Source organism: Trachypithecus francoisi, unplaced genomic scaffold (genome assembly GCF_009764315.1).
Source record: "Trachypithecus francoisi isolate TF-2019V2 unplaced genomic scaffold, Tfra_2.0 Lachesis_group11, whole genome shotgun sequence".
Classification (NCBI taxonomy): domain Eukaryota; kingdom Metazoa; phylum Chordata; class Mammalia; order Primates; family Cercopithecidae; genus Trachypithecus; species Trachypithecus francoisi.
The window spans coordinates 75,211,881-75,237,791 of NW_022681456.1; the positions used below are offsets into that span (position 1 = coordinate 75,211,881).

A 25,911-nucleotide genomic window follows, 5' to 3' on the forward strand; every position below is an offset into this window, starting at 1 on the left:
TGAATATAATGACTTTTAGAATTTGTGTTATGTCTGAATTTAAGGGAAGATTCTAATTCAAGACTCACTGAGATGACTCAGGTAGTCTCCTAAAGAACGGAAGCCTCTGAGATGTTCCTTTGGCAGTGGACTTGAAGGTCAGCCTCAAAAAATAAAAAACTGAATGGGAAACTAGAATTTAAACTTAGCCAATTTGGGACACACGCTGTTCAGAAGTTGGAAAAGCATAAAAATTAGCATTTACCCATAAACAAAAAGAAAAATTCTGTTACCACATGTGAAGTATCTCAACGGTAAAAATAACCTCTAGCATTAATATTTAATTTCCCTGGACTTGTGGGATCATATGCACCCCATTCATGGTTCCCCTAATTAGGTGCAGCCCCAGACAAAACTGTGAAGAAAGAAAAGCCTGTTTCCCTTTCTGCATCCTTTTCCTCTTCTGATTACCAAACACCTAGGTTCTCCTGTGAGCCAAACTTAGTTTTATAGAACACTGACCCTAAAATATCAACAATACCTTATGCAACACTCCTGGAGGTGAGGGTGTATTGATATTGCCGAAGAGGACTTTAGAAAGACAGTAATGTCTGACCCATAGTTCATCTCTAATGGTTAGATTCCAAGGACTACTCTGATATCTGGGCAGGACATCAACCTTCACAAATTGGACCCTAAAGTGATTGATTCATATATCTGCATAAAGCAAATCTTTTTTGGATCAATGAGGAAAGGAGGAAAAAAAAGAAGTGGGGTGATTGCAACTGCCCACCCTCAAAAATTACCAGGCAAGGTCCATGCTTTCCTTATTGATTTCAATCTACTGGAAACTCCTTCTTTTTAGCACCAAGGAAGACAGTGAAAATCCTTGCTTCTCCTGACTGTAGTGGAAAGCAGGGTAGCCTAGTGGTCAAGGGGTACACTGTGAAGTCAGGTTGACTGAGTTTGTATCCCAACTCCATCACAGGTCAATTCCTTAGCATCTCCATCCCTCCGTTTCCTTATCTGGTAATATGGGGAAAATAACTTAAAAGGTGATTATAAAACACAAATGAGTTAATAATATAAAATATCTAGAGAATAGTAAGAGTAATAAGAGCTTGATAAATGTCAAATATTATCATTTGTATAGCTGTAAGGGCCTCATACCTCAATGTCTCCATATTCATTTCTATAAGGCACATAAGCAGAAAGACATCCCTGATACACACGAGGGTGTGAGATAGAAGAACAGTAGTGTTCATGCAAAAGTATTTAAAAGAATTGTAATTATTAGGCCAGACACCATGGCTTACGCCTGTAATCCTAGCACTTTGGGAGGCCATGGCAGGCGGATCACTTGAGGTCAGGAGTTCAAAACCAGCTTGGCCATCATGGTGAAACCCCGTCTCTACTAAAAATACAAAAAATTAGCTGGCCATGGTGGTATGTACCTGTAATCCCTGCTACTCAGGAGGCTGAGGCAGGAGAATCACTTGAACCTGGGAGGCAGAGGTTGCAGTGAGCAGAGATCATGCCACTGCACTCCAGCCTGGGAGACAGAGCGAGACTCCATCTTAAAAAAAAAAAGAATTGTAATTATTTAATTTGCAAAGAGATAGCTAAGAAATATTGCTGGTGACAGCTTCGATTTTGCCCAGGAAAAAAATAGATCAAACATACTTTGAGTATGTTTGTCATTTGAGGACAAGAGAGCATAAGTTTACTTACGTGGACGTAAATATAAACGTTCTGATTGAAAAAAAGTTTTTTGAGTCTGAAATAACCACCGTGAGAGCAAAAAAGGTTTCCTGCTGTAGACACAGCTGTGCCTAGGGCAAGCAGATGAGCGAGGTGTTCTTGCAAAGCGTCTTCATGCTTCACGTCAGTATTTCAGTGGAAATCTTTCTGCATGGATGTATACACATAGTAGAAGTGTAGGAAGCTTTGGGCTAAATTTTAAGATGTTAGTAAGAAAGTATCTATACTGTCCTTACTGTGACAGGTGCACAGTGTCTTGCTGAAACTGACCCCATTCCACCAAAATTATCCTTCACTGTCTATTTGAACAAATATATGTGGAATCATATTGTAACTTGATAGTGATCCTCATATTTAGGGACAGAAGCAGAGTTTCTAGTGCAGCGAACTTGATTCTGACAATGTTTATGACAAAGTCACCTTAATAATTTGATACTCAGGCCTGGGTAAATGTAATATGTGTTAAGAGGATGAAACTATAAATAAAAGCAATAAATAACTCATTTATGAGTGCTCTCATGGTTCTGAAATGCAAATTAATTCTTAAAATAGTGTATAGGCCAACTGTTCATCCAAGAAGCGGGAGAAAAACATTCTGCAAAAAAGTTCCCAGGAGGGATATATAAGTCTTTTTACTAAATATGCCTAATGATTCTTTCTGAACTCGTGGCATAAATCATAACAAATTGAGTTATGCAGTAACTTCTTGAGATGGCGTAATAAAATTCCCACTAAAAAAATCTCAGAATAGGTATAGTACGCTGTCATAACAGACAGATTTAGAACCTTGTATTAAGGTTATAGGTGGTTTAAGTTTTGTTTTCATTTTAAAATTAAATATTATTTTCCTCATTCTATTTCATATTAATAATTGAAGGTTTACTTAATCCCAACATTCCATTAGTAATTAATTTTAGCAGTGGGATGTTTCTGTAGTTCACTCACTTTGTTTCATTATTTGCTGCATAATGAAAACAGCAATTTGGAAGTAATAGGAACTAGAATCTATATGGGATGTTATAGTCACAAAATATTGTAGTATGGTACAGCAAGGTATCGTTTTTCACTGGATTTTACAGGTGAGAAAAATGGAGCATAGAAGAGTGAGGAAATCTAAAGTTACAGTGTTTCACTTTCTGACCACCCAGCTTCTTCGCTAACAACTTTTCAAGCATTTGGATTTCTGTATTCCTGACAGGGTGGGCTATTTTACATGAGTTGAGATTCTCAGTGGAGTTTTAGGATTGCAGCTGGCCACAGGAAAAAAAAAAAAAAAAAACGAGAGATGACAAGAAGCAGCAGCAAGGATTGGAAAAAGAAGAGAAACTGTTCTGAGGTTCTCAAAGGAATGGGAAAACTAGAGACCACTCAAAAGCTCTATCGCTGGGAAGGACACTCTGCCTTGAGGAGGGTCTGGTGGAAGCCAAAGGCGCCCTCCTTCTTTTCCCATTCCCTACCCCATCTCCAGACTCCCAGCAGCTCCAAAATGATTTCCAGGATATCCCATGTTGTCTACAGTATGAGATTTCCTCAGAGCTCACACTATAACCAGAGGGTGATGTGGGAAATGAGTAAAACACAAAACAGCATATATTAATTTGCAGTTCAGATAACACTGTTCGTTTTCAATTCAAATAATATCACACAGTTGGCCAACTTGAGAAAAACAGATGGGTGGCTATCTTTATTTTTCTAAATATTTTCTGAAAGTTAAGACATGTTCATAGCAGGGATTGTGTAAAGTAATCTGCTCTCTAAGTGAAGCTGTGCATTTTGTGTGTTTGTGTGTGTGTGTGTGTGTGTGAGAGAGAGAGAGAGAGAGAGAGAGAGAGAGAGAGAGAGAGAGAGAAAGGAAGGTTATCTATTTCTTCTAAAATGCCCTAATGAATGGGAAAAGATATGGTTCAGTTACAAAGTACAGCAACATTTGCTTTTGGCATCATTATCTGGGGATTTTTGTGCTTTTCTTCCTCCTTTGCCTTATCTCTTTTCCCTTTTCACAGCTCACACTTACACAAACTGTGTCATTCATTGTAATGATAAAGCAAGTACTGAGTGTTTAGCTTTCATTCTTGTCCTTGGATGTTAAAACTGACAGCTTAGCACCTCTATTACTTTTTATCGGTGAGTCACTGGCCTTGCCAGCACTCAAGATAAGAAAGTCTCACACTTGCCAGAGAAAGAAAAAAGACCAGGAAAACGAAAAAGAGCACTGGGGTTGGGTTATGCTAACCACAAAATGGGCGGTAGGAGACCCTTTTGAAAATGGATGAAACTTACCATTCACTGGGACACAGTTGGAAATGAGAAACTGTCTGGTGTGATCTCAGCAATTTCCAATGGAAAGTCAACTTCCGAGTACCTGGTTAAGCGGCGTAAACCTCTGAAGGAGTAGAGAAACCCAACATCTTATCTCATTTTATTTCAAATGCTAAAAGACCTCTGGTCAAAATGAATTTGACTTTCTCATACTAAATTCTTATTCGTAAGACATTAGCCACAAAAACTGAGATTCAACATTTGATAGCACTGTGTCCTGTGTGTGTGTGTGTGTGTGTGTGTGTATGTGTGGATACATAAATGACATCATAAGAATATCAGAGAATTCAGTGATACATTAATATTGTTTCTAGGTCACTGTTATTCACGGATTAATTTTGGGAGATTAAATAGAATTTTATGTACCTCTTCTTCCTCTATTACAACTATCTTTGCTGTCACTCTGTCTTCGTGCCTATTTTCTATCTACTATAGAGGAATCAGAACAGAGCTATGAGGGATCTCAAAAGATATTAGCTGTCATCTGCCCAGATGGATACCCAGTGGAAGTTCTCTCTGCCCTGTGGTTCATGAAAGGTTTGAGAAGCCTGTGAAACTATTATATTGATGTAAAGTTTCAGACAGGCAGGTGGCTCATGCCTGTAATTCCAGCACTTCGGGATGCCGAAACGGGTGGGTGAATTTCTTGAGCCCAGGAGTTTGAGACCAGACTGGACAACACTGTTAAACGCCATCTTTCTCTCTCTTTCTCTCTCTCTCTCTCTCTCTCTCTCTCTATATATATATATATACACACACACATAAATACAAAAATTAGCTGGGTATGGTGGCACGCGCCTGTGGTCCCAGCTATTCAGGAGGCTAAAGTGGGAGAATCACCTGAGCCCAGAAAGTTGATGCTACAGTGAGCCAAGATCCCGCCACTGCATTTCAGCCTGGGTGACGGAGTGGAGACCCTGCCTCAAAAAAAAAAAAATTAAAAAATAAAGTTTTCATGTAGGACTAGTTCCCCTTTGTATTGACCACATGGTTAAGCACATATTGAAATGGAAAACAGTGATTTTTAATGTGCGCTGCATTCTTTCCATGTCATCCTCTTTTACTGTTTCAACGATCACATAAAGTTCTGAGTAAGCTTAAGCGACACCCATAAAAGATCCTCTGTTAACTGATTCCCAAATACACTTAAAGTGCAACAAGATCTTACTAGCAAAGTAACCTTTCCAAAGAAATCTCCTAGATATGTGTAATCTCCTCCTCCCATATTTACAATTGTCTTATCTTCATCTAATTGGATAGCACTGTTTTAGCGATCACCATTAAAGAATCTTTCCCAACCTTCAAATTCATTATCATAGAAATAAAGGTATTTTCTTGTTGCACTTGTATTTATTTGGTTTACACAACATTGTGTAACATTAATAATAAATATTAACAAGTCTGTAACTACTGTGGATTAGCACCTGACAGGTAGGAGCAAATATGCAAAAGCTGTTCTAGGAAAAGGCTGGTAGTTTCTAGATTTCAGTTGGTCATAGGCATCAGTCAGTAGGTTGTACAGACAGAACAGAGTGACTGCTAAGGAAGTAACTCATAAATGGAAGCCAGCTAGGTAAGAGAGTTTTTTTTATTGTATTCCTAATTTACAGACTGAGAAACTGGGGTACTGAAAACTTAAGTAATTTAACTTCACCATAGCCGGTAAAAGCCTTAAAGGCGATAAGGAATACATGTTTATGGGAAAATTCTAAAGTATTACCTAGAGGTTAGAGTGAAAATGGTCTACTACACTCCAGTCAATACTGATGTGCTGGGAGTACACTGGAGGTACAGATAGTTAAACCTGACTCAGGGAAGTGTTTGCCAAAGGAAGAATGCCATCAACGAGGCAGAAGAAGGAGCAGAGAATGATTTGGACAGAAGAACCATTTGCAAGAGGGCTGAAGGCAAGAGCACAGCTGAGAAGAGAATTGCAAGTAGTTCCTAGAGTAGGAGAAAAATGATGAAAGACAATGAATTAAAGAGGTAAGTAGAGGCTCAACGCCAAACAAACAAACAAACAAAACTGTCAAAGTCACTCTAAAGAATTTGAACTTTATTCTCAAGACACTAGGAACCCATGAAAAGACCTGGTCAGTTGAGTCACAGGCTCAGATTTGACCTTCAGAGGTATCACTTGACTGCACTGCAAAGAAAGGAGTAGAATGCCAGAGAGGTGGCAAGAGCTGCTGGTGGTCTGGATTTGCATAATTTCTACAGAGAGAAGATACATTTAGGAGCTAGCTTTAACAGGACTTGTTAATTGATTGAATGTGGTGGTGGTGGTGAGAATGAAGTCATGTTAAGGTGACTTTCAGGTTTCTCGGGCATTCATCTGGACGGAGGGAAGTATCCATTCTTTAAGACAGTGAATTCAGGAGGAAACAAGTCAGTTTCAAGGGTGGTGAAATTTAATTCTAGACATGTTACATTTGAACACCCAATTTTTAATGACCTGTGGGTAATTGCGCATATGGATTTCGAGTTTAGGAAAAAGAACCGGGCTGGAAATATGGATGTTGTATTTATCAGCATGTAAATGTAAATGGAATTCATGGAAGAAGATGAAATTATACAAGGAGAATAAAGAATGAGAAAAGGAAATGAGCCAAAACTCCCCAAAATGGTAGCACATTTATATTCCTGTCATATGTCTCATGTCTCAAGAGCAAGCCTCCATACTGATGCCACCATGCTTATGTATAATGGCATGTGTATAATGGAATCTTTCTTCTTTTAAAAAACTTCAGTGAACTATACCTAATTTTCCTTGTATGAAATAGATGGGGAGCCAGGTGTGGTGGCTCACATCTGTAATCCCAGCACTTTGGGAGGCCAAAGTGGGCGGATTGCCTGAGGTCAGGAGTTCAAGACCAGCTTGGCCAACAAGGTGAAACCCTGTCTCCACTAAAAATACAAAAAAAATAGCCAGGTGTAGTGGCCGGCGCCTGTAATCCTGGCTACTTGGGAGGTTGAAGCAGGATAATTGCTTGAACCCAGGGGGTAGAGGTTGCAGTGAGCAGACATCGCCTCACTGTGCTCCATCCCAGCCTGGGTGACAGATGGAGACTCCATCTCAAAATAAAAATAAAAATAAAAATAGATGGGGGATACTGAGCTAGAAAATCCTTACCATGACTGTAGTGTGTCTTGTCCACTCTCAAGCAGACAAAATCATAAATTCAAAACCAAGGTGCTATCATTATAGATATTTTCTAATTATAATTATACATCATCCAGAAAGCTAGTGAGGTTGTTGTTAATGGTAGCTGGAAATAAGAAAATGGGATACCATATCTAAAATAGGGTGTGTTAACTTCAAAGCGAGTCTTTCCTTTCCCCGTAAATGGGAGTGATTTGCTACAGTGAAAAATCAATGGGCATTAGAGTCAGGGTTAAAGTCTCAACTCCACAAGCTATCTCCACTCCTCAATCATGAGCAGTTTACGTAACTCCAAGGACAGACAAGCTTGGGCAAACAGCATGCAATAAACAATGTACAGAAGTGAAAACTTACTTTAAGCTTCCAAGATTTGTTTTATGGTTTGTTCATATTTTTTGTTTTGCTTTTATTTTTATTTTTATTTTTTATTTTTTTGCAACAAACACATTAGTTACCTTCTCTAGGTCTATTTCCTTACCCGGAGGAGGAAGGCCCCTTAGCACATGATCTCTGTGGTCTCCATTAGTTTCAACATCCTGTGGCTCTGATCACCTGTTAAGTTAAGGAACAAACTTCACTGTGAAGTCCTGTAGCCTGAATCCAGCCCCAAATATCCACTCCCCCAACTGAGGGGGCCGGGAAGCACTTTTACCCTGGTAGCATTCTCAATCAACATGTGTCATTACTCAAAGCGCAAGTGGCCTAAGGTGCATATACCAATATTTTCCTCCAAGGTCTTAGTTTTCATTTTACTTTGAAATGTCACTGTGACTACGTTCATTATTACTATTACCAGGAATCCATGATTGCCATCGAGGTCTATTAGAAGGTCATTCCCCACCCCCACGCCGCCCAGCTTTATCCAGTGCACGAAGGCTGGCGATTTGTAACTCAATATACACTTCACAAAACCACGAGTTTTACGTTTTATTGTTGTTTTTACTTTTGAAGCCGATGTATGGGGGAAAACCCACCAGCATTAACGTTAAAAGAACTGTTTTCATTGAAACCACTGTTTTATCTGTGGATGGTAGGATAATTTATCAGTGTCTTTAATTTGCAATTGAAAGTTTTCCTGAAAACACTAATTAAACTTTACTTCCCTGAAGTTCTCCTAAATACCTCCACCTCCGAGAACTAGCCTAGTATTTGCTCACTCCTTTTTGCCTTTCGACTCCATTGGATATATGGTTCCCACGACGTAGTGGAGACTTCTGGCTGGAGAGGCTGGAAAATATAACTCTGAATTTCCTACAATCTCAGCTCCACTTTCTCCCGCGCGTAGGCCCCCGGCTGGAGCGGTGTTATTGTCACGTGGCCGCGGGGACGCCCGCAGCCGAGCCGGCCAATGGGCGCGCGTCGGCCTCTCCCCGCCCCGCCTCGCTACCCCGCTGCGCGGGGACTTGGCGCAGCGCCGCGGGGTGGAGGCGAAAAAGTTTCTTTTGCGTACAAGAAGGGGCTTCGGCGAGTTGCTCAAGCTGCAACGTTGCAGTTGGCAGTTCTTTTCAGTTTCCCTCCTGCTGTTTGGGGGCATGAAAGGGCTTCGCCACCGGGAGTAAAAGAAGGAATTGACCGGGCAGCGCGAGGGACAAGCGCGCACGCGGCCGGGAGGGCGGGCGTGCACCCTCGTCTGGAAGTTCGTGCCGGGCCCCGAGCGCGCGCCAGCCGGGAGCATCGGGCAGAGACAGAGGCCGCTGGACCGCGATGAGCGCGCCGAGCCTCTGTGCGCGCGCGGCAGTGTTGGGGCTGCTGCTATGCGCGGTACTGGGGCTAGCCGGGCGGTCCGACAGCGGCGGCCGCGGGGCACTTGGGCAGCCCTCCGGGATAGCCGCCGAGCGCCCGTGCCCCACTACCTGCCGCTGCCTCGGGGACCTGCTGGACTGCAGTCGCCAGCGGCTAGCGCGTCTTCCCGAGCCGCTCCCGCCCTGGGTCGCTCGGCTGTAAGTGTACTTCCCCCGGGGGTGTGGGGGCCGGGCCCCTGGAGATTCGGGAAAACAGGAGCCGGCCAGGGCCTGGTTGCTTGGGGTTTGGTGTGCATTGCCTTTTTTTCCGTATAGCTCCTTCTGGCCCAGGCCGCGATCGGCGCTCCGTGGACGTGGAAAAAGAACTGTCTGGGCCTCAGTTTCCCTCCCACGTGCTTTGCGGGCGGCGCAGGTGGGCTCTTGGCGCGTCCTAACTGGCTGCAGGTAGCCTAGGGGTGGGGGCCAGTGACTACGCCGTAGGCCGGGAATGAAGTCCTTCGCCCTATGTTAGCCAAGGGATTCAAATGCGCGCTCCTGCCAGGCCTAGGCGAGGTAAGTGGCAACCTGCGCACATCAGGAGTTTGCAGTTCTCCCTGAGTTGTGAGTCTGGTTCAGCTTTAGTTTCTACCTGCGTCAGACTCCTTTTCCTGTTCCTACCCAGTAACTGAAGTCAGGCTTTTCATCCGGGAAGCCTCCTCAACAGAATTCGGTCACTATCCAAGTTATGGTAGACGTACTTTTGTTCTCCCTCTGCTTGCTTTGACATTAGCAGACCGTAAGTTCCCACTCCTCAACCAGATTGTAAAGACTGGTCAGTAGCTATGGAAAGGAAGGAACTCGATTATTCAGAATCAAGGGCGTGATTTCTGTAGCTCCTCAGAACACCCAGACGGTTTAGGGGAGAGCGCAGGGTGCTCTTATGCAAGTGTTTGGATTTTAGCTGCGAAGTCTGAAAACCTGAAATCACTGCCAACTGCGTGAAGAACAAGAAAGAAAATGTAATTTAGTTGGAAATGCTGATCTTTTCCAAATGTCATCTCTCTTTCTATTCTTCCTCAGTCCCAGTTTTAAAATTGGAGGAGTGCTGTAGAAAGTAAACAATCAAAACTTGTATTTTTTGAAGTAGTTGTTCTGTTTAAAATAAAGTGCAGTTCATACGTAATCTTAGATTTTGACTTAGCAGAATTGCAATGAAAACTTTAAGTTCTTGAAGCAATTCTAGTGAACTATTCCAATGCCCTTATCGTGGTAGGAGGTTTGGTCAGGTGTTTAAGAATTTATATTTTAAAATTATTGTGCTAATCTAAATAACTTTTGTGAATGTCGAATTGTTGGCCATCAGAAAGTATACTCCTTGTGTTTTTAATAAGCCTTAGTTTAATAAAGTAGAATTAGAGAGTATTGGATTGATATTTAATTTCTTATCATGGGATGTTTTATTTAGTAGTTTTTATTACAATTGGAAGAGGAGATAAGGGCTTCAACGGAAAGCAGGGAGACTTTCAATTAGTTGTGGCTAATTCTGTTCAATTGCCTCTTGTGGAGGTCATGCTGCCTTATTCATGAAATGTGAATGGCTCTATTGACAACATATGGAACTGAACATGTAAATGACTGGAGGTGAACACTTAGGAATAATAGAGTGATGAGAAAGAGAAAATGATTACAGTGCTTCCTGGAGTGTATTTAGAAATGCTTAGATTATTCACGGCATCTAACTTGTTTTCGATAGTTTTTCAATGTCAAGTTGTCTATTGTGATCATGCTAGTGTGCAGTACTTTTTTTTTCATGGATTTAGATGTTTAGAAAAAAACAATCTGTGTTGCCCTTGATTAGAAGTTGAGTTGAACCAAAAGGGGTTCGATACCTATTTAAACATTGTCTTAAAAGTAGCTGACCTAATTAGGATTTTGTTTTGCAGATAATTTGGTGGCACACTAAAAACAAATTAGAGTTTATTTGGTTAGCACAGTCTTTAATTACATTTCCGCCAGCAGTAAATTGTCTCAATACTAGTCCACATTCCTTAAATGTATGTGAAAATAAGTTCCACTTGTATAAATAAGCTCTCAGTCTGTTGTCAGGAACCCCACTGTGATCACTCATTGGACAGCTCTGTCATTCTTGTACTTCTGTGACTTTTAACCATCTTTGTAGGTGTCACCAAGCCATGTGGTCTGAATTCTTTATTGTAAATTTTTTTTTTTTTGTTTGTACCTAAAACTCTAGAGGTCTCCTCTCTCCACTTTTGAAAGAGGCAGAAAAACACGTGGAATTGAGTTTTACTTTCTCTGTTATTTGGTATTTTAGAATAGGAGGTTCAAAAGGCTACTAAAGTTTTTCATAATTAGAAAAATCGTCCTAACGAGATGATTTCCGAGTTCAGATATAAATAGAAAAATGCATGTTTTTCTTCCACGTTTTTCTTCTCTTTCCTTAGGTAATCAAAATAGTAGAAGTTTGTCTTTGGACTGGCTTATGAAAGCACTTTTCAGAAAAAGTTCAGTAACTGTCTTTTGTTTTGTTGAATTTGCAAGTTTAAGAAAAACCTCTACGTGTGTATGTATTTTTTCCACTTTATTTGGTTGTGATTTATTACTATAGGAGGCCCATGTGTGAAAAGTTGAATAGTTTGAGCTGTAAAATAATGATACTGTATCAGTACTCCTTTTAGAAAATAACCTCTAGTACTTTAATGAAAGTGCCTCTTAAAAGAGTAACTACGTGAGCCAGCCTTTGTCTGAAAAAAACAACCCAGTAACCATGCGAAGCCTTGCTCACAACTGCCATTAAAGGCAAGCTAGAGTTTGTCTAGAGTTTGTGCTTAAACAGTTCTCAACCTAAAGAGGAATGCTTATTAGAATGTTATTTAGCCCAGAGACGGAAAAGTTGCTAAATTGCCAATGAGAACTTCCAGTATTATTAAATTCTCACTGGCATTTCAGAATTATTTGTCTTATGTAGAAATGTTTGAGTTCTCAACAGGACCCAGGCGAAAGTCCCAAAGGTAGTTTCTGCTGGTGTGACTTCTTTAGTGTTGACCTGTTATAAATCTTCTGGTCCGTACCAGAATTGGGGGTGGAGTAGGGGTAATAGTCCTTATGGTTTTCACAGCTGTTTTTCTATATTTTCCAGACTAAAACTTGAATATAACAGGCTGATTTATGAGTCACTTTGGATCAGTGTCTTAAAACAGCTATAGCCTGGCTTTTTGTTTTTCAGCTTTCCAGATTTCTGCTGAATTAGCAGCTCTGCAGGCCCCAGTGGGATTGATTAAGAAGCTGTGCTGGATTTGCATTTAAAATTTGACTTGGAAGTCAGATTTCCAAATGCTAAAAGGAAGAAAATGATAGCTTGAACCAAATGTTGCAAATTGATTATTTTCATATATATTTATTCATTTGCTAATATGCAGGAAGAGAGAAGTCTGTCTAACCATGTAGAAAGAGTTTGATTTTCCAGTTTTGGCCAGCTGAGCTCTGGGTACATAGTTAATACTTCTGTATCTTACTACCTTTCCCATTAATTAACCCCACTACAAAAAGGTTTTGTAAAAGTTTTGTGGGGAAGATGTTCATTAATGGAACTCTAAACATGAATAATCTCCTTTCTTATTGAATGTTTTATGATCTGGGTTTAAGAAAACATCGACATTGTACAACTTGAATCTGTTTTTAATGGTCTAGCCATAAAAACAATATAAGGAAGATTTAGGAAAATGTGACATCCCTTAACTGGAAAGTAATCATTTCTCAAATGTAAACTATATTAAATCTAAATTTAGGTACACTAAAACTTTCATAGCTGTAAGTATTTGGCAGTAAATGTCATTTAAGGGGCGTTTTTTTTTTCCTCCTACATATAATGTAGTTTTAATAGTACACAAAACTCAGGAATGGAAGCTTGTTGCAATAACTGAAATATTCAAAGTTGCCAGCTCCTGCTTCTGGATCAGAAATGAGGGGTCCCCAGCATGTGCACTGCTGTCTGAAGGCAGTTTCTTATTTTTTACAGGTCTTTTGTAGGAGGAATCTTATCCCGTTACTAGTTGAAAAAAAGTTAAGTACTCCATCTCATTTCTCTCACAGGATTGCCCTATGAAATAATCCTTAAAATGAAATGGAGAGCTCAGTTTTAGTTTTTTTTTTTTAATTCTTAATTAAAAAGAAAATCACCTGTGCTAAATATTAATGCCAGATTGCTTACCCCTTTCTTTTTAAGATCTGAAATAATAGGGGATGCAGTTTTACGCTGGCACAATGCTCTTTAGTTAAGTGGGTCCAAATGAGACTTTCTGTTGACTCAGGCTACCTCCCAGGTGAAAGACTCTTTTCCTTGGTTGTTTTTTAAACCATGTGGGAAATCTGTGACTGTCTGGGGTGCTAAAAGCACACAGGTCTTGTTTGAATCCTAACGTGAGTTGTTGGGCTCACGGTTTCCTTGATGAACTCCAGATGGACTTGAGCTGGGCTATGAGGGAAAGTGTCTGGCTCCAGCCAGTGTGGTGAGCATGCACAGCAGTGGTTGTAATTGCAGGATTTTTATAGTTTAAAGACTGTGCCAGATTTTTTTCGTGTTATAACTCTACCAGAACAAATCTACTCATGTCTGTCACTGTCTGGTAGGTCTTTGGGCAAGCATATTTCAAATAAAACCTTGCAGTTTTTTTTTTTTTTTTTTTTAGGTGAAAAAGAGAATCCAGGTTTATTCTCAAAACAAAAACTCAAAGACTGAAAGTATCTCTGATTTCTAATTGTTGACTAAACACTGAGTAACACTGTGCTTCTCTGGAGGTGATTTCTCTTTAGTTACTTTTTAGAAGGGGTATACTTATGCATGTAACACATAATTCATGCTTTTCTCCAGTCAACTTTGGTTATTTAAAAATCTCTGTTTTAAACACTGAAAAAATTAGTATGGGTTGGATAACCTCTTTCAGTGGGAAGCTTCAAGCCATGCTATTTGTTAGCCTGGTTTTTCATCACTCTTGAACCATTTCATTTTTATTACAGTGTTTTGAAGGCACATAGTGAATGTATTAACACATATGGGGAATATAACCAAGAATATTTGCTGGAATTTATTCCATATTTTTAATCTTAAATGAGATGACTTTCTAGCCTAGAGTATTGTATATATATGATTTTGTTATTGTTTTTAATAGTAATGATGTTCTATGGAAATTGTTACTGAGTTAAATTGAGTTATTGAGTAAGAAGCACATTTATTTTAATGATTGAAATCTGTTCACAAGTTTTTGTGCAATCTGCTGAACTTTGTTAGGTGGTGGTGTGGTTTAAATTATGTATTACCAGATATTGAGATTTGGGGAATTTAAGAAAGCAGAGGGTTTAGATTGTTTTCTACCCTCTCAACACACACACACAAAATAATACTTTAAATTTAGTGCTTTAACGCAGAGAAACAAATATGTATGCAAAGCAATTTCTGTTTTCCTTGACTGCAATAAGGACATCGATGCTTAAATGTATAACAATAAAAAGATTTCTATAGAGGCTTTAGTTTCAGCAACCTGCCTAATTAGCTCCTTTTCATAAACCATGATGTCATCATATCAGGTTGGGAGTGGGGAGATGGGAGGGTGAAGCAGACCTGCCAGTTCACAAAAGATCTGTTCACCGTGTGCCAAAAAACATCTCTTAAAGTGTTTGTGGGCTTAAAGTATTTGAATCTGCCAGTCTCCTTAAACTAATTTTGTCCTTGGAGCTTGTATTTTTGAGTTTGGCATTTTGGTTGCCATCTAGTTTGTGGACATAATAGACCAGTTATTTCTCCTGCTCCCACTAGTGTTCATAGAGATACTTCATGAGTCCACTTAGCACTATCAGTGATTTTTAGAAATGACTCATAGTTTTAATTTTGTTTTCTTATAGGGACTTAAGTCACAACAGATTATCTTTCATCAAGGCAAGTTCCATGAGCCACCTTCAAAGCCTTCGAGAAGTGTGAGTCTTCGTTATTTTGCTTTTAAGGTTTGAGTAAAATACATTACCCCTTATGCTATTTAACTGTAAGGAATACTTGGATTATAGTGAGTTATTCAAAACTTTTAACTTGGGAGGTATCTTGAAATAATATGTACAATTTTCACCTTTGTGAATGACAGATTACCTAATCAGCTTTTCTTTTTCTTTTTTTGGCATTTGTAGGAAACTGAACAACAATGAATTGGAGAACATTCCAAATCTGGGACCAGTCTCGGCAAATATTACACTTCTCTCCTTGTAAGTGAATTATCAGCAGAATTCCTCGTGTATGTTTGCAGGAACCTTGAGTAGTAGTTGCATAGGGACTAGCATAGAGATCTTAGAAGAAAAAATTGAATATTTTCTTCAGGGCGTAATAACGATACGCTCTTTAAATTGGTTAACTTGTCTTCTAGCCTCTAACTCTGTCACCCCTAAATTTCATGTATTCTTATAACAACACACTTTACACTTTGCTGTCATTGCCGAACTGGTCTTCAAGATTCAAAGAGGCCAGCTTTACACCATAGAAATGTATATTTAATCATATTCTATAGACTAGGACTTTAATTCTGGTATTGCTCAATGGTTGTCATGGGGATCTGTGGATTACGTATTACTTAGTTCCTAGTGGAGAATGATCAGAGTTGTTTTGTGAGGAGAAACTGGAGTTGAGAAGAAGCCATTGGAGTATCCTCTTTTAAGTGTGGTACCTGCAGTGGAAATCAGAGTTCAGAGCCATCAACTCAAAAAAAGTAAATATGTGACTGAAGACAGAAATAACTTTGCAGGTTGTTTTGCAGATATGAGTTTTCAAATACAATTAAGGTCGTACCAAGTTTTCTGTGTTTTTAGTGTAGGTAACATGTATATACATGCACCGACGTAGGTTTTGGAATAATTTTGACTTTCAGCATTTAAAGGTAGCATTTAGAATGCCTGTGGTTTAATTTCTAAAATCTAATTAGCTTACCACCTTAATCTTAAATAATTTAAAAATGTATTTAAGCTACTGATGTTAAAAAATGTTTTTCTTTAAGCAACTTAAGAAAAAACCCACCGTTGTTAGTTGCTTCTGAGAGAGGTGTTGGGAGAGTTGAAATTATACAGTAAATTTCAGGAAAGCTGTTCAATTAATAGAGTGATCACTACCCAATTGCTTACATCTGGTGATTTATAGAGGTTTGTTTTTACTGAGGGCCCAGGTCAGCTAAGTCACGGGTGCAGCCGCTGTGTCTGCTTTCCTCTGTTTGAATAAGAGCTAAGTGACATTTGATACTGATGTGGTTTTCCCAAAGATCAGAAACAGAAAGGAATGAAAGAAAAAGCAGTTGGTATTTGACAAATAAACACTGTATTTAAAAAACATTTTTATGCTAGCATAAATACCTTTTTTCTTTGTTTTTTACAATTGCTTAAAATGTTAGAATCTAAATGGAGTGCTGGTTTTGGTATCGTAAACATCTGCAGCTATTCTTGTTTGACCAAGGTGGCCTTTTTAAATTCCACTTCGCTCTTTCTGTCCTTGCACTGCATATTGGCAGATTCTGTCAGTATGTTTAAGAGAGCTTGAGGGTCGTGGCATACTTCATGGCTGAGAGGATCCGCAGTGCAGTTTTGTAATCTGGGCAGAGTGGGGAAAGCAGTCTACTCTTTGGCATAGTATAGCATTGAAAGCATTATGAACTTGTGAGGAAGTTAGAAAATTATAAGTAACCTAGTGTTTTACACTTCAAAGTTATGATTAGAAAGCTATAGTGATCTCTCAAAAGTTAGAAATTTGTGCTCCTTCAAAATTTGTCCTCTTCTCCATATTGTTTTTGTGTTTCACTTTAGCAAGTGCTGGGTGTGAAATCACCCTGAATAATTTCACTTTCTTTCTCCTTAATGAGTTATGGTACGTCTGGCCAGTGATTGCTTTGTTCATCTCACATAATGATACATCCAACGTATTACCTGGATTACATAGACTCTGTGAAGGGTAATTTCTATCACGGGTCTGGTAATTCAATGTGGAGAGTAAAAACTTCTTTTTATACCAATGAAATATCTTGAAAAATTTACCTCTCTGGTTGTTTCCATCTAAAAATGTTTTGTTTCCTCCTGCAGGCTTTATTGGATATTGTAATACACAGTCATTGTTTCTCAAGCACTTTTAATTTCTGTGTTGTGTAGAGTAAAACATTTTCTTTTATATAGAAACACTTGAAAATAAAGCTAAAAATGAGTTCTGAAATACTTTTCTGAGATTTAAAAAAGAAAATCTCTTAAGTTATATAACATGACACAGATTGAAAACTTGCTGTAGCACCACAATTAAATCTCATATCTTTCAAAATAGTTTTTAGAATAATTTGACTTTCATATTAAGAGTTTTTTTGTGTCTTTTACATTTTGCAGAGGCAAACATTTTTATGGGTTATTTGCACAGCTTAAAAAGTTTGAAAACTTGTGTTTAAAGAAAATGAGTAATTAGTTGAAGTCTTAACCATAGGATTTAATATTACTGCTCCATACTCTTTCTACGCTGTGCCATGAAGACCCCTCCCAGCTGGAGGGGCTATAGGCAGAGAAGACTGTCCTAGTGAGACTTTTGTCTTCTCATAGCTGTAGGAGCCAGGAGCTGATAATTGGATCAAAGGGAACCCCATGTCCAGAGACGAATTCAGTTAGGGACCTATTCTCATAATATCAGGGAATCTGGGATGATAGGGATCTGGGATAATCTTCCCACTAACAAAGCTCATCTCTAACCTTTTTAGGAATCTTTTAGCATGTACAAGGCCTGAATAGAAATGCTTTCCTTTGAGTCCCACACAGAACTAGCTGAGAAGTCAACCAGTGTGCTAGGTACAAGGCATGATTTGTATGTTTTTAAAATTTGTCTCTCTCAGTATCCTAGCTATAGCAGGATGACATATTTTAAAAGAAGTGGAATAATCTTTGGAGTGAACATATCTTACAGTAAAACTCTATTGACCTGGCTTACATAAGGGAGCTGATTTTTCTGAAGGTACGAACTCTGGCTTTGTGTGATGTGGAATGACCTGCTTGAGCACTGGACATGATTAAAACCTGTGCTCTGGGTTAGGGAAGTTTGAATCCGTGAGTTCTACAACATTGTAGTTGAACAAAAGAGACTTGTTGGTTATTAGAGCTAGTTGGGTCTTAGTCTTGATGCTAATGGTTTATATGGTGTTACCCAGCATGCAGATGCTGGCCTGGTGTCCTAGAGTTGAAGAGTGTTAGGTCAGTGACTGTCAAAGAGGCACCTAGGGTACTTGTTAGATTCTCAGACACTATCCCTAGAGATTCTAAATTAGTAGATTTGGGTGGGGCCCAGGAGTATCAATTTTAACATATGCAATATTCTAATCAGATACTGCATAAATATTTCTAGAGTTACTGATAAGGGTCATATCATAATCAAGTAAGCCTTTTCTCTTTATTTCTTATCTCAAAAGTAGAGCATTTCTTCTTAGTCCATCATTGTCTTATAGCCTGTGGTCTTTCCAGAGGTGACATTGTCATCATTCCAGAGAGGTTGTTATATATATTGATGACCTTTGCTGGTAGAACACCAAAACATGTACTCTACCAATGGAAAGCCATTGAAGAGATATAAAGCAGGGTGACATGATCAGATCTGCTATTTGAAAATGTCACACTGTCTTTAGTGTGGCAAATGACCTGGAGGTGGCAGGAGAATGGTTTAGAGGGGCAGATAATTAAACCACGTGATAGTTGAGAAGCCATGGTGGCCTGTTCTCCAATGAAGTCACATCAGTAGAACAGTGATTAAAAGTAAAGCTCAAGTCAGGTGGCCTGGAATTAACTATTGGCTCCACCCTTTGCCAGGTTTTTGGGCAAGTTACTCACTGACTGTGTTTCCTCATCTCTAAAATGAGAATAATGCTGGTGTCTATCTCATAGAGTTACTGTGAAGATATAGAGAATACAGGTAAAGCTGTCTTGCATGTACTGAGTGCTCAGTGAATGTGAGCTGTGATAAGGATGATGATTCATTCAACTGCAATTTATTGAGTGTCTGTTATGTGCCAAGCCCTCTTTTAAGTGCTGGGACACCCAGTGAAAAAGCATACAAACTCCCTCTTATCCTGAGGCCTGAGGCTTCCATTCTAGTGAGGAGAGAAAAATAAATAAGTAAATAAACATCAAAAGAAAAGATAACATCAGTTCATGATCAATGCTATGAAGGAAAAGACAGGAGAATAAAGGGATTAGAGAGCTCTGGCAGTTGTTCTTTAATGTAGTCAGGAAAGGCACATATTTACCAAATCCTACTATGTTCTGGGTACTGTTCTGAGGTTAGAATTCAGAAAACAGGCAGGAATCCCTGCCCTCATAGAGCTGACCTTCTCATGTAAGGAGAAACACAAAAAATAAGAGATGTGATCAGAAGGGGATAAGTGCTGTGGAGAGAAGCAGCAGGGAAGAGGTGTCGGAAGAATGTGGCCAAAGAGGGGTTTTACAGTTTTAAATGGGGATGTAGGGAAAGGCTTGCCAGGAGGAAGATACTTGAATCAGGGACTGAAAGTAAGGGAGGGAGTTGTGTGTGTTGCTGGGGACATTGGGTCATCTCCGCTAAGCCTGCCCTGCCATGTTCGGGCTCATCTTACCTTGTATATCCAACTGACATGGTAATTAAATAATTTTGTTTATATTTTTCTCCTCTGCTGTATTTTGAGGCCTCAGTAGCTAACTCTTCTTTTCCCCAGCATTTAGTGTAGGTATATGGCATAAATTAGTGCTTAATTAATGTATGAATTACATTATCTATGTATGTATGAATTAAAGAATATTCATAGAATAACCACATGCTGCACTTAGCGTAATTCAGACAGATCTCCTTCTGTACACTTAGTTTAAACTAGTGGCTACAGATTTACAGTGGCAACAGCATACCTATGTTTTACGTAACTTGTGTTCAACTATGCACACTTGAGAAAATAACAATAATAAATTCTGACAATAGCAATAATAATTAAAAGGAAAAAAAGAACAAGAGAAGTAACTTAACACAAAGAGTCAGCTCACCACCCTAAGCTGGTGAGTGCATGCCCTGGAGTATGTATGAGGTGGGAAATAAAAGCCTCCTTTCCCATATGCCTTTCTAAGCATGAATATCTCAGCCCACTGAGGGTGACAGTGGTGTTCAGGCATACAGCTTTTTCACAACCCCCGTGCCCTTCACACTTCTGAACTACTTTGACAGACCCTGAACCAAAAATTTAAAATGCGCAACAATGACAAAACCCTCCTCTTTCCAAATTGATCTCTTCCCACACTGAAGGAGAACTGCCCATGTTAGATTCATTGAGAGGGGAGGACTGTCTACATAAAGTACCTTGCTGGAGTCATAAGAGATCTTCAAGAGTGTGTTGATGATACATGGTTTTCCCCCATCTGCTGGCTTGGAACCTAATGCCGTGAGATGTGGTTCCATCACATCATGCATCCTTCTGTATTGGAGATGCTTTGGGGCTGCAGGAAAGTAGGACAGTCATGCCCATTGCTATGCTACAGAGATCAATACTGGGTGGTAGGAAGTACTGGCAATTTGTATGTCATGAATAGTTATTGTAGAATCCCAAGAATGGCGATTTTTCTTTTCCAGTTTTGAAGCTTTTACAAGCACAGCATGTGTAGTCTTTAATGGCATGGTCACACATCACCTTCCAGGGTCCGACTTCTATCTTAGTGAGCTCTCAATCCCCTCAGCCCACTACAGTCTCAGACACACAGAAGGTATTCACTAAGAATCGAGTAGACAAGAGAAATCACAGGCCCTTGTGCAATAGAGGGGAGCCCTGAGCTGGGAATTGGACTCACAGAAGCACAGATTTTCGTCTCGTCTCACGCTACTAACCTGTCTGACCTTAGGCAGACTTAATTAACTTTTCGTTGTTTATCTGTGAAAACAGTCTAAGATGTCTGCCCATCTCTCTCCTGGGGTTCCGGTAAAGGATCAAATGGCATAATGTACATGAAAGAGTTCTGAAAGTGTGAGCACAGGCAGCTGCTGCTTTTGCATTGTGGTGGGCTTGGCAGAGGAGCAGAGACTGGAGGCAGTGGGCCAAAGTGGATTCTTGAATGGGAGGGTCACAGGAGGAATGCAGGATTTAGAAACATTATCCTGGCAGCAAGAGATGAGGGAAGGAAAAACTACTTTGCATTGGGGGTGAATTTTCAGGAAAATTTCCACTCTCTTCAAATAGTTCCTAATAATTTTGGTGGGTACTCAATTATAAGTAACAGCAGTATTTGTAGCCTGAAGGCTTGTGTATCTATAAAGTGAATTTCAAGCTCTTCAGAATGCCCAGCAACAATGCCCACTGTGTACTAAGTGCTAGGGAACAAAGAAAAAATAGGATTTGGCCCCCACTTTCAAGGTGCTCTGAACAAGAGAGAAGAGCGATGGTAAAGACATAGCACACATGGGGTGTGCCCGGGACAGTAGAGGATGCGTGGGCCACCACATAGATTTCAGGATGTGTGGAGCGTGGGGGAAGTGAGGAGGAGAAGGAAGAAAACTTGTGTGAGTTGGTAGGGATCAGCTCAGGAAGCTTCTTCCATGCTTAGGTGGTTTGCATGTTTGGAGAGTCTTCATTGAAGACTTTAAAAAAAAAAAAAAACGGGAATAAAATGACTACAGTTAAGCACAGAATCTGCTTTTCTCCTTTTCTTTGATAGCCATTAAAGAAAAAGTCATTCATTTTCATTCATTAAAGTTATTTAATTTTCAAAATCAAGTGGATAAAAACAAATGTGGCTTTGATAATACATAATCATGACTTGCCAAATGCCTCTTACCCATTGACCCCGGAGCTGTTCAGTGTTCTGAGCCCTACTGTGTGTTAGGGCCACATCTCTTTTTCTCATAAAGGGAAACTGGCCATGAGGTGGGAGTCACAGGAGCGTTGGCTTATGAATGATGAATAGGGTAGAGTTGGCCAAAGTGATCACAAATCAGATCTGCAATATTCCACTATTTATATACTGAACCCAGCACCATATTAAGTGAGAATTTCATTCATAAGCATGTATTTCTCATTACATTCCAAAAATCAGACCATTAAACAAACAAGTTTGGGAAACTCTTATTCGAGAGACTGTTGCTTGGGTACATGGCACAGAGTTTATTTAATTCATCAAACTCAACCTATAACTTTAAAGTAATATTGATATTTTAATGTGCTCTGAATTCATAGGTAAAGTTGCAAAGAGGGAAGGCAAGCATTACATGTATTTTCAAGTGATGATGTCTCTTAGTAACGTTGTGCAGTAGAGCTCAAATAATTGCTACCTTTTTTAAAAAATGGAACTTTTATAACTCAGTATTTGAAAAGTGGTCATTTGTCATATTAATTATGGAAGTTGAGGAGCAGCTTTAGCCACAATTAGAACTTAAGTTTCTGGGGAAATGGGAGAGTTTTGTTTTATTTAAGTGGACAGAAACCATATCCCATCCTTATACTCTCGTCTTAGTATAGAGAAACCCATGGAACTTGACCGTCTTTACTGCCAGATTTATCTAGAACGTGTGCTGTCCTGATGCAGATGAATGGGCTGTTTCCTTCACATGTAAAGGACATCTTTGTATTAGAGGTTGTCCTAGTCTGTTTTCTGTTGCTTATAGCAGAATACCTGAAACCTATGCGGAAAGCTATGCAGAATACCTATAACATCTTTAATTTATAAAGAAAATGAGTTTATTTCTTATTGTGGAGGCTGAGAAGTCCAAGGTTGACCGGCCTCATTTGGTGAACCTTTTTGCTGGTAGGGACTCTGCAGAGTCCCTAAGCCCTAGGGCACACTAGGGCATCTTGTGTCAAGGGTGCCTGAGCACACTAGCTCAGGTTCTCTTCCTCTTATAAAGCTGCCAATCTCACTCCCATGATAACTCATTAATCTATTAACCCATTGATTCACGAATAGACTAATCCATTCATCAGGGCAGAGCCCTCATGGTGCAGTCACTTCTTAAAGGCCCTGTCAGTACGACCGCATTGAGCATTACATTTCTTTTTTTTTTTTTTTTTTTGAGACGGAGTCTCGCTCTGTTGCCCAGGCTGGAGTGCAGTGGCACCATCTTGGCACACTGCAAGCTCCGCCTCCTGGGTTCACGCCATTCTCCTGCCTCAGTCTCTGAGTAGCTGGGACTGTAGGCACGCACCACCACGCCCGGCTAATTTTTTGTATTTTTAGTAGAGACAGGGTTTCACCGTGTTAGCCAGGATGGTCTCAATCTCCTGACCTTGTGATCCGCCCGCCTCGGCCTCCCAAAGTGCTGGGATTACAGGCGTGAGCCACCGCGCCCGGCGAGCATTACATTTCAATATGAGTTTTGGAGAGGAGCGATGTTAAAACCACAGCAGGGGACTGCAGCCTTCACCAGTACATACAAACCAGGTATTACGTTTAATGGAAGTAAACTTATGAAGCTCAAGTCTTACAAAATAAACACATAAACATCTTAATATGATAAGTTGTAATGTTTTATTGGATTTTAAAATGTTTATAGATGAGTTACACATAAAAGAGAGTTTGCTATACACAGAGCTGTATTTGTGACAAACACTGTAAGTTTATCTTCACATTTAAATATAAACTGGTCCCCAGAATTCAAGGTTGCTAGGTTTTTGAATTCTCAATTTAGAATGGCCGTATTTGACACATAAATTTGTGATTGTTGCATGGTTCCTTAAACCCTTCAACAGTTCCCATTGCTCTTAGGTGAAGAGAAGAATCCTTCTCAAGACATACAATGCTCTGCATGATCTGCTTCCTGTTGGCCCACTGAGCAGTCTCTGTAGTCACCCCTCAGTTCTCCAGATGTGCTAGGTCGTTCCAGCCCTGGGTCCTTTTGCATACGCATTTCCCACTGCCTAGAGTACTCACCCTGCCTGCACTCTGTTTAAATCAGACCCTTAGGTTTCCCCTTATACATTTTTATATCTCCATTATTATAATGTCTACTTTATCATCATATAAGTAATTATATTTTTTACTCATCTATTTGTTATTCTTTAAAAAGTTTCCCCCACCAAAATGAAATTTTATAGCAGCTGAGATCATGTCTATTATTTTCCCCATTGCAACCCTGGCATGTAGCACAGTGCCTGGCCCATGGTGGATGCTCAGTACATGTGTGTTGGATGAACGAATGGATGGCTTAGTCCAGATTAATATATATGGGTAACTTTTCTGTTCCTGCATCTCCGTTGTTTTCGTTAATAAGTCTTGGTTTTTCCAAGGTAATCACAATTTTAGATTTGACAGGGACCCATTTTGGGCAACCTTTCTGTGGTTTTGAAGCCCGTAAAATTCATTCCCACCTGCTTGACTTGACTTTTCAGTATAGCTTGCCACAAAAACTCTTGTATTACCAATATTTACCCTGAACCTACACCATTCTCTCATGCCCTCTCTCACCTTCATTCTATTAATAGCCATTTCAGTTGGTGCTTTAAAGTATCAGGTACAACTTCTACCAAGAGACTTCTCTGTGCCAAAAGGAGACTTGTTCTACCAAGAGAGACAAGACAATAAAGCTACAGCTAGTTTCTTTTCATGATTGGGATGGCAAGATTCAACATGTGTCTCTATCCTGGCCTAGTTATTTTTCCCTCTTCTCTTCCTTATTTTGGTTTCTCAGTTGTCTTCTATAGGGCAGAGGTTCCGGGCTCTTATTTGATAGAGAGACCAAAACAATGAAACAGAGCTCTAGCAGTACCACCTCCTCTCTTTTTGGCTGAAAGTTGCTTAAGTACTAAATTTAAAACATGAAATAAAAGGCAATTATAAATATAAACACCTCCTTTCTAATACTTAAAATCACCTGCCTGCTGTCTCTTTGTCTCTCATATAGCTTTATCGAGCAGATAGAGCAGCCTCTAGAGTCAGGTAGAAGGCAAAATGAAACATTAAGGTGATATTCATGCTGCAGGTACCATACAGCATAGGACGAACATGGTAAACATTCTTCGACTGTCACTTTTACTGTGCGTGAGCAATTTTAACCATTTTTAAAATTAGAAATTATGAAATAGAATCAAAATGAGCATTTTTTTTTTTTTTTAAGAATAAGATGCTTTTGAATTGAGACACATCACTTTGTGATCCCACACAAGGTATCGACCTAGGATAGAGGACAGTACTCTTCAAAGATGAATGGATATTTACAGACTCAGGGAAGTAGTCAATTAATCGTATAAATCTCTCTTTCTCTTATTCTCCTCTGGCCTTTCCTGTCTTAATTTCCTCAGTACAGTTGCCATGTAAATTTTAAAGAAAAGGTGAAAGGAGTTAGGAACAGCTTGCTATATTATATTATATAACTGGTGATAACCATTTGTTGATAGTTTAGTGTGTTGTTGCATAATTCTGGTAACTTGGAATCAGAAGAGCCATTTTCCTCTATAGAGAAATCCCTGGAAGGGTGGTTGTCTGACCTCCCTCTCCTTAATCACTTCTAAGAATAGAAGTTCATTCTTGGTGAGCAGCCTTTCTGTAGTGACTAATTCTAATTGCTAGGTTTTTTTTATACGTTAAGCAGAGGTCTGCCCTTCGGCAGCAGCCTCTACCTATAATCGTAGTTCTGGGTGCTGGAGAGAGCAACTTCTCTTTTCTGCGTAATTCTTGTAAGTCTTAAAATACAAGATTTTCTTAAAGCATTCCCTTCTCCTGGGTCAAATTCTCATTCCCATTTCTTGTATGACATGGGGTATAGACAAGTGCTGTCCAATGGCACTTTCTGCAATGATGGAAATATTCTGTATCTGTGTTGTACCTGGTGGTAGCCATTAGATGTGAATATCGGACACTTAAAATGTGGCTAGTGTGACCCAGGAATTGAATTTTTAGTGTAAATTTAAATAGCCACTCATAACTAGTGGCCGTTATACTGGAAAATGCAAGTCTAGAGCCTTCAAGTCC

The 25,911-nt window shown here is 39.6% G+C and overlaps 1 protein-coding gene across 1 annotated transcript in view; it reads left to right on the forward strand.

Moving 5' to 3' along the window:
* The first annotated feature begins 8,630 nt into the window (after window positions 1–8,630).
* The window catches only part of LRIG3 (leucine rich repeats and immunoglobulin like domains 3), a 47,799-nt gene continuing 30,518 nt past the window's right edge, over window positions 8,631–25,911 (forward strand). Inside the window, exons 1-3 of the mRNA XM_033221456.1 lie at window positions 8,631–9,162; window positions 14,860–14,931; window positions 15,136–15,210. Coding sequence (XP_033077347.1) covers window positions 8,927–9,162; window positions 14,860–14,931; window positions 15,136–15,210 — 383 coding nt within the window. The 5' untranslated portion in view covers window positions 8,631–8,926. The remainder of the gene's footprint in view (window positions 9,163–14,859; window positions 14,932–15,135; window positions 15,211–25,911) is intronic.